The 16751-nt window shown below is 42.6% G+C and overlaps 3 protein-coding genes across 3 annotated transcripts; 2 read left to right on the top strand and 1 right to left on the bottom strand.

Annotated features, from left to right (window-relative positions):
* The first annotated feature begins 178 nt into the window (after positions 1-178).
* On the top strand, positions 179-5515 carry fgf6a (fibroblast growth factor 6a). Its single transcript, XM_084018170.1, has 3 exons — positions 179-804; positions 1432-1535; positions 3796-5515. The coding sequence occupies exons 1-3, from the start codon at positions 459-461 to the stop codon at positions 3970-3972; spliced, it is 627 nt and encodes a 208-aa protein (XP_083874296.1). The 5' UTR covers positions 179-458; the 3' UTR covers positions 3973-5515.
* A 4676-nt stretch (positions 5516-10191) lies between these two features.
* Positions 10192-12095, top strand: LOC311018193 (fibroblast growth factor 23-like). The gene is made up of 3 exons (XM_084017023.1): positions 10192-10571; positions 10914-11017; positions 11106-12095. Exons 1-3 carry the CDS (start codon positions 10388-10390, stop codon positions 11502-11504), a joined length of 687 nt encoding a protein of 228 aa, XP_083873149.1. The 5' UTR covers positions 10192-10387; the 3' UTR covers positions 11505-12095.
* A 132-nt stretch (positions 12096-12227) lies between these two features.
* Positions 12228-16454, bottom strand: tigara (TP53 induced glycolysis regulatory phosphatase a). The gene is made up of 6 exons (XM_084017636.1): positions 16392-16454; positions 14937-14974; positions 14715-14836; positions 14557-14634; positions 14357-14467; positions 12228-13318 (listed from the first exon to the last, which is right to left on the bottom strand). The coding sequence occupies exons 1-6, from the start codon at positions 16427-16429 to the stop codon at positions 12920-12922; spliced, it is 786 nt and encodes a 261-aa protein (XP_083873762.1). The 5' UTR covers positions 16430-16454; the 3' UTR covers positions 12228-12919.
* Positions 16455-16751: the final 297 nt, after the last annotated feature.

Genomic DNA, 16751 nt, shown 5'->3' with positions numbered 1-16751 from the left:
GTATTGTCCCAGCGGTGAAGTCAGCATGATGTCATCTAGGGATGCGCCGACAGCCCTGACGAGGTTGAAACTGGGTTTTTGGTGAGGATTTATTCGGGACTCTTACCGGGAGGAGGAAGAGGGGGGGAGAGAGAGGGTGTGTGTGTGAGTGTGTGTGTGTGACGGAGAGAGAGAGAGAGGAAGAGAGAGGGAGAGAGAGAGAGAGGCGCGGAGGAGCTGCAAAACATGGTAATCACCAGCACCAAGCTCACCATCACCATCACCATCACCTCCAGCTCTGCCGCGCACTCTCCCGTCTCCTCTCCTCCTCTGCACCGGGGGCTTGCGTTTCATGCCCAAAGCCCCGACCCGCGCTCCCAGAATAACCCTCAGCCGGCATGCCGAAGGAAGCAAAACAAGAAGAGCGGTATTTTTAGGGTCATTAATTTCGACCACGTGGCCCGAAAGGTAAACCCGGGATGGCCGTTGCGCAAAGGCTCCTCGTCAGTATGTCCTGCGAGGCCGGCACGCCGCACTGGACGCTGACCGCGGCGGTTCTCCTGGGCTTTCTGCTGGGGATCGTGTCCGCGTACCCGCTACCGAGCGGCAGGACGAACGCAACTTTGCTGGAGAAAAGATGGGAGACCCTCTTCTCCCGCTCGGTGCTGGGGATCTCCGGGGAGAAACCGGAGCTCAACTGGGAGAGTGACTATCTGCTGGGCATCAAAAGAGTGCGGAGGCTCTACTGCAACGTGGGCATCGGGTTTCACCTTCAGGTCCTCCCCGACGGCAGGATAAACGGTGCACATAATGAAAACCAGTACAGTGAGTTCTACCTCTCCACCACCAATGTAATGCAATATAGATAGAAGAGTCAGTGAGCATGGATCCGTGATGAGCAGGCTAGTCTACCCCTCTATTCATCTGCATGTGTCATCAGACTCTAGGGAGGATAATTGAATTCCTTCCACTGCAAATACAAATGATTAAAAAAAAATAAGTATCCATCAATGCTGACCCCCTTCTCCTCCCCTCCTTCCTCCCCCCTCCTCCTCCTCCTTCCCCCCAAGCTCAACCATGACATGAATGTATGGACGCTTTTAGACACAACTTATTTTTACGCAGCCCCCCTGTGAGGGCGGTCTGGAGACCGACGGCTCCGTGCACGTCAACGCAATTACCGCGAATTGTCGCAATAACCCCGAATGCGCTTAATTGACATCACGCGCCATATGGGTGCGAACATGTAGGATGGGGTGAAAGATGCAGAACAAAGGCTCGGCATGCTGCGCAGCAATCTGCAAGGTTACACCCATAGACGCAGACAGAGAGAGAGAGAGAGAGAGCACATGATAAAACACCGAATCAGCCAGCATGATGGTGATGGTGATGATGATGAGTGTTTCATTTCATTCCCACTCTGATTGTGATCACTCTTTGTCTTTGCCTCAGGTTTAATAGAGATCTCCACGGTGGACAGAGGAGTGGTGAGCCTATATGGGGTGAGGAGTGAGTTATTTGTCGCAATGAACAGCCGTGGAAGGTTATACGGAACGGTAGGTATGCACAGTATTTCACTTATTGGCCAGCAATGTTGCTTAATGGGGTCCTGGAAATAGGACCTACTTGCAGCTCGATATTTATTATTATTATTATGATTATTATTATTTGCCAGTCATGTTTATTTAGGGCAGGGCTGCTCATTATGTGTTGCGAAATCCCTAATATATTTTAATATTACCAGGAATGTATAAAGCTCTATTTAAAGTGTGCTAGGCCTGGTGGCCTATGGGTAAATAATGATGAGGTTAACAGATGCAGGGTTCAGTCCACAGCCTGTAGAGTGTGTGTGTGTGTGTGTGTGTGTGTGTGTGTGTGTGTGTGTGTGTGTGTGTGTGTGTGTGTGTGTGTGTGTGTGTGTGTGTGTGTGTGTGTGTGTGTGTGTGTGTGTGTGTGTGTGGGAAAACCCCCTGACGCAATGAAACCTGTCAGCAGAGCTGGGGATCGATTTTAATGGCAAAGCGTTTATTTTGCGGGGCAGTGCACATCACACACATCCTGGGAGGCAAAGTCCCAACTCACCCCAACGACAGCTTCTTCCACAGCGAAGAAACATTAGGTTCTGATTAGATATTAGAGAGAAATTTGAAGTAGTCTTGCTTTAAAATGTGCGTTGGGCCTGTGAGGTATAAGGATTGTGTGCTGTTGGTAGCAAAATGCTTGTTCTGAGAAGCATCCACTACTACAAAACACACCACTGTGTGTGTGTGTGTGTGTGTGTGTGTGTGTGTGTGTGTGTGTGTGTGTGTGTGTGTGTGTGTGTGTGTGTGGATTTGATTTGAAAGGCTGTCACTCTGATTCTGGTCGTATAGTGATGGGGTTATGACAGATAATGATTTTTGCATCATTATCTCTCCGTATACAATAAAGGATATATTGTATCAGCATTGTTGCAGACGAGGTTTTAAATGCTCTTTTATTGTAATTTTCAGATGTAATAACGGCAACAATGGGCTGATTCAAATTCAAATGTATTCCCATTATACGTAGAATTTCTTATTTTTTGCCACTGTGTGAAATGAACTTCCCAAAGTGGATGTTTTGAAATGCACTTTATTGAATTCAATCAAATATATTTCACTCTAAGCTTACAGGCTATTTTAAATGTTGCCCTGATAACATGTTTCACCTTCTTTTATGGTAGAAATTGAAATGTAATTCAACGTTTTAATCCTCTTCACACAGATAAGATGTAGCTGTAGAAGGACTATAGTCTCTTATATAGTCTATATGTAGATTATAGATAAATGCTTGTGAGGGAGGAAGCGTCGTGTTAAGTAGAGCTCTGCTGACACATGGTTCGCCCGCTGTGGCCGACCGATCTGAAAGACACTAAGTGAGTCGTGTTCTGGTCATGAGTGATGAAGCGGTGATGCTGCTGATCTGATAAGAGATTGAATTAAGCCACATGGCCTCTGATGGAGAGTCTACACACTGCAGTGGTCCTGTACTGGTCATGTAGTGGTCCTAACTGGTCCTGTACTGTCAGCATGGGAGCAGGGCAGTCAGACTGTTCCTCAGAGAGACAGATATATGAAGGGATGATCTTTACACAGATTTATGGCGAGAATAGAGATCAGTGTTGCTATCATACCAAAATATCAGAAATATCTTCCTGGTATTGTTTATTTTAGAATTCATATCAGCGTTTAATGTGATTAAATGTATGTTTAAATGGTTATAATTTTAAAGGATTAGTTTGACATTTGGAAAAATGAGTCATATCTGTCTGTTTACTATGAAGCTGTAGAAATGATTAGCGTAGCATATCTTAGCTTAGCATAGCATAAAGACTAGAAACAAAACAGCTAGTCTCTGCTAAAGTTTAAAAATCTGGATCTTGTTTGTCAAAGAAATGAAAAAAAACTTCAAGTTCTGGTTTTACCTGGATTTTTTTACCTTTGGTAACGGCCAGACTTGCTGTCTCCCCCCACTTCAAGTCTTTAATCTTAGCTAAACTAGGCTAGTTTAGGCTAAGCTATGTAGCTAAGCTCACCTTCTTGACCTTGTGTGTTAAATATCAGTGGATTTGGCTCACTGTGTATAGTTAATTTATGTTAGCAGTATATTAATGCATATTTATAAAGGAGCAAACTATTTTTAGAGCTGCACACAGATGATTCTACCATTGCTGTTTTCTTTTTTTAATTGTGAATGGCACAGAATCTATTTAAAGAGCATTGCCAACTGCCAGCCGCCCATTTCTTGAGCAGTTCATTAAAAATGCACGTCTGTCTGTCTCTTTGTCCTCTCCAGACAGTCTTCCATGACGAGTGCAAGTTCAAGGAGAGCATGCTCCCAAACAACTACAACGCCTACGAGTCTCTGGTCTACAGGGGCTCCTACATAGCACTCAGCAAGCACGGCCGCGTGAAGCGGGGCAACAAGGCCACCACCGCCATGACTGTAACGCACTTCCTACCCCGGATATGACGAGCAAAAAAAAAAAATGGCAATAACAAACTTATTTGCACATGTGGATTACTTCCCAGGTAACAGGAAATACCGTATACGTACAAACGCAAAAGACATCACGGACTGTAAAAGAAAGAAATACCACTATATCATAGTATTTATTCAATCTTTATATGTATATTTGGGTAGCTTCCTTTGTATTAGAAAACGGAAATGCCATCCTTTGCTGCTTTTATGATTTTCATCATTTTTGTGATACGAAGGGGGATGGAAAGGGATCGTTTTATCCCCCTCAGTTTATATGGGTGCTTGCTGGATTTGGAGTCCTTGGCCTGTCGGTGGGTGACAGTTCACCCTTTTTGGAAGTGAAACGGATACGTTATTACCTCAAAGCACCATATCCTGAGAAGAAGAGGAAGAGAAAAAGAGACCCGTGTGCATGACATTTCTACAGAGAAGGAAGCCTGTTTACTGAAAGCGTCTTTCGTTGGACTTGAGCACATGCCGTCCTCTTATGTTTCAGTCGTGTCTCTGTCATCGTCAGGGCGACTACTTGGAAATATGGCGGTGTTTTTTTTGTTTTTTTTTCTCCCCTTGCTTCGTCATGAGGTGGCGGTGCCTTGAATTCCTACTTGCAGCCCCCTTAACCGTGCATGTGAGAAAACGTGGTGCTCAAGATAGAAATAGGAATGAAACGCAAGTCATCATCACTCCCTCAGACAGCCCAATTCCTAGAGGGCCAGAGGTTTCTCCACTTTATTTTCTTACCATAATTAGGTCAATTAAGTAATTGAGACTCTATGCTGCCAGGACCCAGTGGAGTTAATATGGAAAGCTAGATTTAGATTGAGCACTTCCCCCCCCCAACATCATGTCCAAGGGAGCTTCGACAATCCCAGGTTTTACTTTTATTTTGTATATTTTCGGATCAGGCCAGATCGAGTGTGTGAGTGTGAAGTGTATATATGGGGGCATGCGTTTTCTTCAAGTATGTATGTGGAATTGCATCGGTTTGACCTCATTGTAGGGAGGTCAAGGGGCGTCTGTGTAACAGGATATCATAGACCTGACACTATGAAGCAAAAATTTCCTCCATTTTTCTGTCTGTCTGTATATTTCCTGTTCAAATTGAGTTGGTGAAATCTGTTGCATCTGGTCTGTCGACGTGATATTTTTGCTAATTTATTGGATTGGTTGTTGAAAATGTTGACTTTATAAGGAGCCGTTTGATGACGATATTTGGCACTTAAAGAACCGTGTTTATGCAGAAACGAGTGACGTTGCGGTGGATGAGAGACGCTGGTTTGGGTTTGAGAGTTCATGATCCCGGGATGTATGAGCAATACTTCAGGTAACTTCGGTCTGACGTTAAGGTGATTGTTCTTATTGATCCCAGACTTTTTTAAGCTTCTTATGCATTATTCAGATTGGTGGCGGAGTCACAGTGTGGGGGGAAAAAAGAAGAGAAATATGAGCAGTGAACCAAAGGGTCAAATAGCGATGTTCATTTCTGTACTTGAATTCAACAACTGCTTGTGCTCCTCTTTCAGATACTGTAGGGGGGGGAGGGGTGGGGGGGGGGGGGGGGGGGGGGCAAGGACGAGGACAAAGAGCAAGCAAAGTTGAAGATAGCAATGATGGACTGAGATGGGACTCCGCATGTGGCGCTGGTTGTTTGTTTAACTTGGCGAGGATGTGAATGATGTCCGGTAGAATACCTGAGCTTCAGGCGGCCCCTCGTCGGCCCCTGGGATTCTTGTCCCCATTCATCTGAGCCATTCTTGTCCCCAAGGTCGCTGACGTGGGCTTCCTGTCCCTTTGTGTTGCCGATGTTTCGTCCCGTGAGGTGCAATGAAGATGGGAATGATTCTGCACCTTTACTCGATTGGATGTTACAACGAAGCGCTCGGCTGAGCACTTTTTGAAATGCTTTTGAATTCAGTTGTATTTTGGATACCTGCAATATTCTGTACGTAGCAAAAGTACCAGTCAGGCCAGAGTGGTGAAATGTGATTTAAGGCGGAGCAGCAAGGCTGTCATAGATATACATCATCATGTTTTACCTCGTGCCCTTTCTAACATTACTGTAACGCAATGACGACACGTCTGTGAGCGACGGTTTACGTGCCCTTTAAGCTCCAGGAGGCGAATGTGTTTGTACATCATCTGAGATGGTATCAGATCAATTTACCTTGAGTCAGCAATAATGGGGGCATTGTCTGCAAGCTGATGTACTGTGCTCTAGAGACTGGAGGCGAGAGGGATGTCAAAATAAAAGCACTGACTGTGGTTTGAGCTGGTAGTTATGTAGCAAAAAAAAAAGAAGAAAAAAGGCCACTTATAAAGAATCAAATGCTTCCATGTAAAAGGTGGGGGGACTTCAGTTACCAGGTTGTGTGGCGGACTGAATACTGTGATCCAAGAGAGCAACGCGACACTCCCAGGGTGTCACCTTTTATGTTTTTTGAATATTGACACCTTTATTTTCCCTCCTGGATTGATTTCTGTCACAGTGAGGATTTCTTTTGGCTAATTTGTCAAAATAAACAAAAGGTGCAATTTTAATTTAATTGAATCTTTTGTTAGTGCAATCTGTTTCTCCTTTTGCTGAGCGTTCATCAAAAACAAGCCGACATGCAAGATCACAAGCGCTTGTTTCTGATGACGACATTGTGTTTATTACTGTAGGTCATTTTCTGATTTATTACGCTATGTTTCAGAGGACACTGTCAGCACAACAAGCAGGTTGGGTTTGAATGGGAATTGTGAAATTACAATGGCTCCAAAAGGAGTGAGCGGGACACCTGAGAAGTTGTTTACACCAAAAGCAACTTCGGCCTCGGTGTCACATTTTCAAAGCTTGAGATATATCACTGTTACGAGTCTGCTGCGACTTCTGCATGGTGTTGTTTTCCCTGGCAGGTTGTATAATATAGCACACCACTGAGGGAAGGCGTTGATGGCGTACCACCTTTGAACATTAACCCTTTCGCCTCCTTAATTCCACATTATGCATATTATGGACAAGTATGTTTGATTAAGGAATCCAGAGTCTGGATGTTGTGCTTATTATACCTGTCAGCTTGTTCTAAAATGTGTTGGTTCACAGGGAACCGGAGGTGTGTGGGAGGATCTGGGATCAGACGTGTGTGTGTGTGTGTGTGTGTGTGTGTGTGTGTGTGTGTGTGTGTGTGTGTGTGTGTGTGTGTGTGTGTGTGTGTGTGTGTGTGTGTGTGTGTGTGTGTGTGTGTGTGTGTGTGTGTGTGTGTGTGTGTCCCTGTGTGCCAGCAGCCTTTGTGTTTCTCTCTCAGTTTTCTATTCCTGCACTGAGGGGAGAGTGCTTCCTCTGAGTCCCCCCTCCTCTTTTTTAACATATACCTCACCTTCTGCCTTAGTTCCGATTATTGAAATGATTGTAAATTAGTTTGAAACAACAGACTTCTCCAATCATTTGTTTCTGAAAAAATATGATGATGATGAGTAAGTAAAATACTATATTACAAATGGTTTTCCTTTTATTTTTGTACGTATGTGCTGTGCACAGCAGTCAACTGTATTCCTGAGATGATAATAAAAGACGTTTTGTAAAAATCTGTCTTCAGTTATTAAACGTGCCAGTAAAGTAAAGGCATGTTCAGTGAATGAATATCAGTATGTGGTGCCCTCTTCTGGTGAAGGGCAACATTTCGAAGGGATGATAAATTACATGAAAATGTACGGAAGATGATTAGGGCCAAAGTCAACATTTAATTTTGGTTCAAATTATTTTTAAGTCCGTATTTTGACTTTTATCTCAGAATTCTGAGGAAAAAAGGTAGAATTGTGACTTCAAAATACTTTGAATTGAAAAATAAAATCTCACATGTCACTAATCCTCTTCCGTAAAATGACTTTATTGGACGGTTTCCATTTTTAATATGCTTGTTGCTTGTGTAATTTGGTGCTAACAGTGTTCAGTTGGTAAACTTCCAATCGATTCTTTTGAATGAAATGCTGAGTTAGCGTCACATATAGAGTATTTTAATCCGCTGAATGTACAAAAATGCCATCTGAAAGGAAGCACACAAGTCAGAAAATGATAAAATAATAAATGAATGATGAATGAATGTTATTTCAAGGAAATTCATCTGGAAATAAACAACTGCTTTTGTAACTCAACACTGTAAACCAAAAATAACTGAGAACTTTGTCTCTATTTCACCGTCCTTTTATTAGCACTCGTCACGTAGTTCTTTCCAGGAAAGCTTCAACACATGATTTGGAAATTACAAACCCGGGTAATGAGAGTGGTAGTCGTGGAATTACAAGTTCCCTGCAGTACTTCCAAATAACATCATCTCATATCTCTAAAACGTCTAGAATTTAGAAAATTATCCTTAAGAATATTAACGCGTTCCCAAGTTACTGAAGGAAGGAATCACTCTTTTTTTTGCATTTTTTTTTAATGATGTTAAAAAACAATGTAAACCGTAGAGGACTATATGGAGGACTATTAGGACTATGTAGAGGACTATATGGAGGACTATTAGGACTATGTAGAGGACTATATGGAGGACTATATGGAGGACTATGTAGAGGACTATATGGAGGACTATTAGGACTATGTAGAGGACTATATGGAGGACTATATGGAGGACTATATGGAGGACTATGTAGAGGACTATATGGAGGACTATGTAGAGGACTATATGGAGGACTATTAGGACTATGTAGAGGACTATATGGAGGACTATATGGAGGACTATGTAGAGGACTATATGGAGGACTATTAGGACTATGTAGAGGACTATTTAGAGGACTATAAGGAGGACTATTAGGACTATGTAGAGGACTATATGGAGGACTATATGGAGAACTATGTAGAGGACTATGTAGAGGACTATATGGAGGACTATTAGGACTATGTAGAGGACTATATGGAGGACTATGTAGAGGACTATATGGAGGACTATATGGAGGACTATGTAGAGGACTATATGGAGGACTATTAGGACTATGTAGAGGACTATTTAGAGGACTATAAGGAGGACTATGTAGAGGACTATATGGAGGACTATTAGGACTATGTAGAGGACTATATGGAGGACTATATGGAGGACTATGTAGAGGACTATTTAGAGGACTATAAGGAGGACTATTAGGACTATGTAGAGGACTATTTAGAGGACTTTATGGAGGACTATGTAGAGGACTATATGGAGGACTGTATGGAGGACTATTAGGACTATGTAGAGGACTATATGGAGGACTATGTAGAGGACTATATGGAGGACTATGTAGATGACTATATGGAGGACTATGTAGATGACTATATGGAGGACTGTATGGAGGACTATTAGTACTATGTAGAGGACTATGTAGAGGACTATTTAGAGGACTATGTGGAGGACTATTTAGAGGACTATATGGAGGACTATTAGGACTATGTAGAGAACTATTTAGAGGACTATATGGAGGACTATTAGGACTATGTAGAGGACTATTTAGAGGACTATATGGAGGACTATTTAGATGACTATATGGAGGACTGTATGGAGGACTATTAGGACTATGTAGAGGACTATTTAGAGGACTGTATGGAGGACTATTAGGACTATGTAGAGGACTATATGGAGGACTATTAGGACTATGTAGAGGACTATTCAGAGGACTATATGGAGGACTATTAGGACTATGTAGAGGACTATATGGAGGACTATTAGGACTATGTAGAGGACTATTCAGAGGACTATATGGAGGACTATGTAGAGGACTATATGGAGGACTATATGGAGGACTATATGGAGGACTATATAGAGGACTATATGTAGGACTATGTAGAGGACTATTTAGAGGACTATATGGAGGACTATGTAGAGGACTGTATGGAGGACTATTAGGACTATGTAGAGGACTATTTAGAGGACTATATGGAGGACCATAAATGGGGTCACAATCAGAACTATGCTCTGACCAGAAGAGATACTGAAGAGAAGTCTGATAAATCCCACATTAGCCTCAGAGTGCTTTTATCTGTGCAGAAGTTTGTTTGCTTTCAACCAACTTTAATCAGTAAAGTCAAACAAGATGACACCAGATTTCACCTTCGTCTTCTTCTTCTTGATCAAGTTGAATGTCAACCTTTCATACCTTCTTATTGTCTCTTCATCCTCCCTCCTCTGCCTCTGGAGTTACAAGTTCAATCTTGATGTTTTAGATGTCTATCTTTATTTATGTTTTAGAGGTCTGACTTCAACAGAGGCTGCAGGAATTCCACGCAGGTTACCCTTAACCACGGTTAAAACCAGGTGAGGCTTTTATGAGTGAGCCATTTCATCGACCCCCTGTTTAAATAGAGCTGCTGGACTTTCTCCTCCTCCAGTAGCCGTTCACACACCGACCTGAACATTTCAGCCCCTGAAGAAGCCGAGCCAGCACGGCATCCCCGTTCACCATGCAGCCGGCTCTCTTCTCGCTCATGCTGATAGCCGTGCATGTGTCTGTGCCAGCGGACTGTTCGCCGAGGCCCCGGGCCCCGGAGCCCCTTCTACGACGCCAGCAGAGCAGCTTCAACACGGGACGCTTCTACGTGGAAAAGAGTGGATTAAAGAGAAAAGGCCTTCACAGACACTTCCTGGGTGAGTCTCATCCATTAAAAACACGATTTATTTTATTACTGATCATTTTTTAAAAGTCACTTTAGAAAATAAATGTCTTTTCAACATTAAATGCAGCTATTTATCTGTCTAGGCCTTGTTCATTTTAATTCACATAGCATGTTTTACATATATGTCCCAAATATAAAATAAAATAATGGTTAAAAAATTGTTTTTACACAGATCTGTATAAACTTGCAAACATATGTTGTTCCAAGTCTATACAATGACATAATATTCCCGGCAGCCAGAAATGTTCTATGTATTCTAAATATGATTTAATTTTCATTCATAAGTCATGTGTTTAAACCTGTTTTCTTCCAGTTATTTTACCGGTAAGAACAGATACATGGAACTTTGTGTCAATATTTGATTTGAGAAGAAAGCGTTTCCTCTGTATGGACTCAAAGGGAGAGCTCTACAACTCTGTGAGTATTGCTTTTTCCATGTCTTACATTTGAGTGAAGAGTAATGGTTGGAAGGAACGTTAACATTTTGTTTTCCCCGACTGAACAGAGGCAACAAGACAGAGAAGACTGTGTCTTCCAGCGGATTTGGTTAGATGTGGCGGACCCCCACGACGTGTTTTACTCTCTAAGGGGGGGCCGGCTGCTCCACCTGGAGGGACCTGAGCCACCTGGACCCCCCTCAGGACTGGTGGAGAGGCTCCTGGGTCCCCTGGTAAAGAGACAGAGGAGGAGCGAGGATGTGAACCCCTCAGATCCGTTAAGATCAGAGTCACATCCCTCACATCCTGCCAAGGACGCGGACCACGGGCAGCCCGATCAGGACCGGGCCGGTGCGGTGTCCAAAGAGACCATCACCTCCTGCGATGACCCCCTACGGGTCCTGCAGCCCAACGGGCCCGTGAGTCCCGTCAAGACCAACATCGCAGACCGAGCACAACAAGATTAAGAGCTTGGGGTTTAATGTGTGAGAAGTGAAGAGACTGCAGAATCAGCAACCCACGAGTCAAACTGGAAAACGATTAAATATATGAGAGATTTTATAAATTCCTTGAATCACATTTTTCAGAATGTGTTTTTGTGGTCCCGTTACGTTCGATAAAGTTACATCACAGCGGCTTGCACAGGTCTCCTGTTTGAACAGCAGTTTGCCAACATCCTACATAACCATCCGGCGTCCTGCTGACCTCCTCCGTCGGTTAAACTTTAAACCTCGGGTCAGATGTGGCAATGTTTGTTTTGCATATGTAAAAAAAATGTGTAATCTGTAAGTAATTATGAATATTTATAAGTTGAATTGTTGACGGTTAAGCTTCGTAACAGGAGTTTACAAACTAAAAAAAATAGAGAATAAAGTAATAAATCTGCCATTTCCAGCCAGAAGAGTCGAGTCATAAACATGATCAGGTGCCGGACACCAATAGTCACAGATGAAAAGTTATTTATTTATTGAAATGTGTTCAATGACTTCCTTCTTAGCCTTCTGTTTTATTATTTATATATTTCATGTTGTGTTATTTCTGATGTTCTGAAAAATAAACGGTTACTATTCTGTCGTATTTCTTTCCCTGATCAACAGATCGCCAACAAAAATAACTTTTTTTTGTTTAGCAAATCGCAGCAGAATGAGGGAAAAACAGGAATGAATGTGGGTTCACATTTCTGTTGAGTCAGCAATGAGTCACTTAAGATTTATTTGAACATCATGACAAATACAAAGACGTTGCTACACAGTCGTTTGCCCACCATCTAATCGTTTCCCAAGGATCTTTTTTATTATATTTTTAATTTGATCACAGTTGGCCGGTTTCTCCAGACACCTGACTATAGAACACAGAAGCTGCTCCATTTTCTTATTTTAGAAACCCACTCAAGCCCAGCAGCGTTCCTACATTATGACGAGTTTTATATCCCAGCATCACGGTGACGCACCTAATCTGTTCCACACATCATCTATTTTCAGTGGAAGGAAAGGAGGCGTGACCTTTGCCGACATGCTACATTTGCCCTCGTTGACCCCAGTGTTAATTCCCAACAATGACAAAGTCACTGATTTCCTAAAAGTCAGCAGCGCTGCGGTTCCACTGTGTTCCTACGTAACGATCTGTGCACTTCCGGAGAATAAATATAGAAACATGGACTCATTAGAGCACAAAGCTGCCCACGTTTACAGTAATGAACAGCCAGACGGTGACAGAGCGAGTACCGTCTCCCTGGGTTGAGATGAGGCATCGTATGTATATATATGTGTATCTTATGTACTGTAATATGTCTTTAATACATGATTATAATGAATAACCGGAGGAAGACTGTAAACCTTTCAGTGATGATTCTCCATCGTACGTCTCGTTATCTCGTCCCTTTCTAAAGGAACTCCTGTTTAACGTGATCTCCTCTGTGGACGAACACACAGCGGATCCCAGACAATTTGAACCTGCCGTCCTCTTTTCTGGCGCTCAGAATAAACCGAGACAGACCCGTGTTGGGACTCAAGGAGAACATGTGTGCTTCATCCGAACCCGGGGCCAGGCAGCAGTGGAAGTCCTCCACAAAGAATCGCACCGCCACGCACATGTAGGCCCCGTGGGTGACGACCACAGCGTGCACCGGGACGCCCCGGAGCCCGTCGTCTGCCCTCCCCGCCGCAGGAGAGGTTTCTGGGGGAGCTGGGGAGGACGTTTCCTCCCCTCCTCCGTCATGCCAGTGTTCGGATCCAACCTGCTGGAGCATTTTCTCCAGAAACTCTTTGACCCGCTCCTTCACCTTCAACAGAGAGAGAGAAAAAAACCTGTTAGAACTTAATGCTTCTCTTCAGTGTGCAAATGTGACTTCCCGCATCTGTGAAGGATAAAGGTTAAAGGTCGTGCAACTTTTTTCCCGTCAAAAACACACGCATGTAAAAACTTCAGTTTCATCCTGATGAAGCAACCGGTAACTCGTTAAGGGAAATGTGGGGAGGGAGGCGGGTAGCCGCCGCTGACAAGTCCATCGTTGGATATCTGCATCATCATGGTGATGTGTCGGTCACGTTGGACCAGAGTTAACGTCCAAGCCGAGATCTAATGGATGAATTCTGATGAGGCATTTTTTAAAATAGAACATCCCTCCTTCCGACGCCCCCTCACACACACACACACACACACACACACACACACACACACAGTCCTCCCACGCAGCCTCTAACACAAATAAAACAAAGCTAAGTGGTGACTTTTTAATCAGGGCCGGTGACGAACACTGCAGTTGTTTGACAGTGGATGGGCGTACTTTGATCCTCCTGATTCACAACAAGTGGGCAGATACAGAACATACAATGGTGTGGATGCAAAGAAAGCCAGAGAAGATGTTACATCTGTGCAGAGAAAGAGGTTTGACTGAGGAGACGGGTATCTGCCACCACCTAGTGTCGGTATGGCTGTATTGCATCAGGGTTTTTTACAAATCAACTAAAGGTTAAGATGATCCTTACACATTGAGTTTGAATGGAATTTAATTTGTTTTTATTTTATTATTATAGATTTGTATTTCATTTACATCACTTTTTGTTTTGTTTCCACCTAGAAATTAAAGGGTATTATTTTAACCAAAAAGAAGAAAAAAAGCAACATTAAATCTGGTTTGGATTTGATTCAGTGTAGGAATTAAATATTAAAAACAAACATATGTCAAGACTAACTTATGAGTTTACAAGAGAAGAAAGAGGGCAAATATAAATGGTAAAAGACAGGAAGGAGGAAAGAAAGATAATTAAATAATACTTATAATAATAATAATGATACTCAATCATTCTGTAAGCCTCACCTGCTCCTGAGTCTCCCCCTCTGGAGGGGTGAAGCCTGGAAACGTCTGCCCGGCTGCCTTGGCCATCTCTCTCACGTCCTGCACCCGCCCCCCCTCTGCGATCCCAAAGCTCTGAAAAACAACATAATTGACTGGATGACTCAGGTTGATCTATTAATAAGGAATTTTAGGGGAAATCACACCAAAGAAGTGCCACTCACGATCTCTTTAAGTAAAGGGTCGCACACCATTTTTAGTCCAGAGCAACTAGTGTTGAGTTTTATTATAGTTTCAGCAGTCTGGAAGAAATACCCATCAACATCATTCTCATGACCTGTTATTATCTGTAAAAAGAAGAGGAGAAGTTGAGGCATCGTACCTGCCGGGCCCGCAGCATATCACTCACAAACACGTTGCTGAAGGCGACATCTTTCAGGTAACAGCCCGCTGCCTCCGCCTGCTGCAGCCCGATCTCAGACAGGGGAGCGTCTATAGCTTGGCCTGTGTGGAGGAGGAGGAGGAGGAGGAGGAGGAGGAGGGGAAGATGAAAGTCAGACACAGAGAAAACACAAGGCTACATGTGTCTTCACTCATACTCTACCTTGTAGCAGGCCTTCCTTATTGTACCGTGTTTCCCCACTGCAGGAAATAAACAATGTATGAATGTCAAAGTACACTACTTAAAGAAACTCAGGGCTGCTGTTCAACTGCCATACATTTAAATTCCATACTGTATTTGTGGATTTATTGCATAACTGTTCTGCTCAAGGACCTTTCAGTGGGGGCAGACGGTCAAACCTGGCTCCTGTTATTGCAGAACAAAAGTCACCTCTCTGCTGTGCTCGACAATGTCAACGAGACATCAATTAATCAATTGATTATTATTGATTTGATTAATTAAACTTTTAGTCTAAAAAAACAATAGACAATATTGCCTTTTACATTTCTTCATATTGTTTATTTTGTCTAAATTCATAAAATATCAGAATGAGTGCCGACTAATGCTGGGTTTAATTGCATAAATTATCTTAACACTAATATGAACGGATTTGAAAGAAAAAAATGATTTAGTATAAATGGTTTAACCCAAGACTAAGAAACATATATTTTTAATTGTAATATTTAAAGCATTTTCATAACAAACTAAAGTTTTAAACCATACATCCAAGTTCCTGGTTTTACCAGATAATAATACTGTGGTTGATGAGGGACAATTCCCCCATCTAGCGGTCACGTGGAGGTACAGCAGTTCTCACAGACCGGCCTGAACTTCATTTAAACGGACTGGAAAGATGGACATGGGTCATGCCTCAGTTTGAGAAACAGCTGCCAATAACTATCACGTGTATGCTGATGTTATAACAAACTGTTAAAAGTTAAAAGGAAAGCTACTTGTGATCGGATCTCACTCCCCCTACATCATTTCCGTTTGTAAAGACCACATGCGATTTAAATTCTAACCATCGGAGACAGCGAAGAAGAAACCAGGGTAAGATATTTTTTTTTATTATTTTTGTTTTTTTTTCTCAGCAAAATTCTCTGAATTCAAGTTTAAGTTTTTAAAGTTTTTTTTCCTGTGTCGGACTTTTATTGTGAAAGGTCCGAACGGAAGAAGTGAAGCCGTAGCGTTAAAACGCCACCGCTGCAAGGCGAGTTTGCCTTCTTAGTTCAGATAGGTCATTATTTTATTACCTTCATACGTGTAGACGCGACTCACAACTGGGAAAAAAAACTGGAGATGAGAAAAAAGTGGAGGAACAGTGGGAAAGTCCATTTCCGGTTAAGTTCGTGAACGCACCAGGACGCGTTCAAACACCCCGGCATTGAGCGATCGGATGATAATTGCGTCTCGGTGAAACGTTTGCACTTGTGTTTAGTTTAGTCATGCAACTATCATTTTTTAAAGTAGGGAAGTGTCAGCTACACGACGATGCTTGCTATCGATGTCTCACACTATAAATAAAATAGGAGCAACAAGCAGCACTACTCGGAGCCTCTGTGCTAAATATATGGCCTCATAATAAACACTAAATATCGATGTCGGCTGCACACTTACTGTCGAATTAGGGTCAGCCCAAATGTTAGCTCTTTCATGCTTTGGAAGATCAGACAGAGTGGTGTCACGTTGACTTGTGCGCTAGATTGACAAACTTGAGCCTTGAAAATGACCACAGCAGGCTACTGTACCTGTCTGTAGCCTTAAGAGGAAATGTCACCGTGTTTTAGACTACAGCACCCCGGGAAGGGTGTCATTTACTTTAAAAAACAACTATTGGAACAAAGTCACCTGTGATTGATTGAGTTATTACATTACTGTATCTGGCAGGAACATAGTAGTTTCTTTATTTTATTTTTTTACATCACAGAAAAAAACAATGTCTGACTATTATTCTTATAATTTGTGCAGATGCCAGAC

This window comes from Eutrigla gurnardus, assembly GCF_963514095.1.
Source record: "Eutrigla gurnardus genome assembly, chromosome: 9".
Taxonomy (NCBI): Eukaryota; Metazoa; Chordata; class Actinopteri; order Perciformes; family Triglidae; genus Eutrigla; species Eutrigla gurnardus.
The sequence above is the reverse complement of the archived record's forward strand: the minus strand, read 5'-3'. Positions and strand labels throughout refer to the sequence as shown.

Bases quoted from the DNA above. Each gene is read 5' to 3' on its own strand.
- LOC311018193 (XM_084017023.1), top strand. From the start codon at position 10,388: ATGCAGCCGGCTCTCTTCTCGCTCATGCTGATAGCCGTGCATGTGTCT. The intron at 10,572-10,913 runs GTGAGTCTCATC...GTTTTCTTCCAG, and splicing joins CCTTCACAGACACTTCCTGG to TTATTTTACCGGTAAGAACA. The intron at 11,018-11,105 runs GTGAGTATTGCT...CCGACTGAACAG, and splicing joins AGGGAGAGCTCTACAACTCT to AGGCAACAAGACAGAGAAGA.
- tigara (XM_084017636.1), bottom strand. From the start codon at position 16,429: ATGAAAGAGCTAACATTTGGGCTGACCCTAATTCGACA. The intron at 14,635-14,714 runs GTACGATGCCTC...TATTTCTTCCAG, and splicing joins ATATGCTGCGGGCCCGGCAG to ACTGCTGAAACTATAATAAA. The intron at 14,468-14,556 runs GTGAGTGGCACT...GTTGTTTTTCAG, and splicing joins ACCCTTTACTTAAAGAGATC to AGCTTTGGGATCGCAGAGGG.
- fgf6a (XM_084018170.1), top strand. From the start codon at position 459: ATGGCCGTTGCGCAAAGGCTCCTCGTCAGTATGTCCTGCGAGGCCGGC. The intron at 805-1,431 runs GTGAGTTCTACC...TCTTTGCCTCAG, and splicing joins ACATAATGAAAACCAGTACA to GTTTAATAGAGATCTCCACG. The intron at 1,536-3,795 runs GTAGGTATGCAC...TGTCCTCTCCAG, and splicing joins GTGGAAGGTTATACGGAACG to ACAGTCTTCCATGACGAGTG.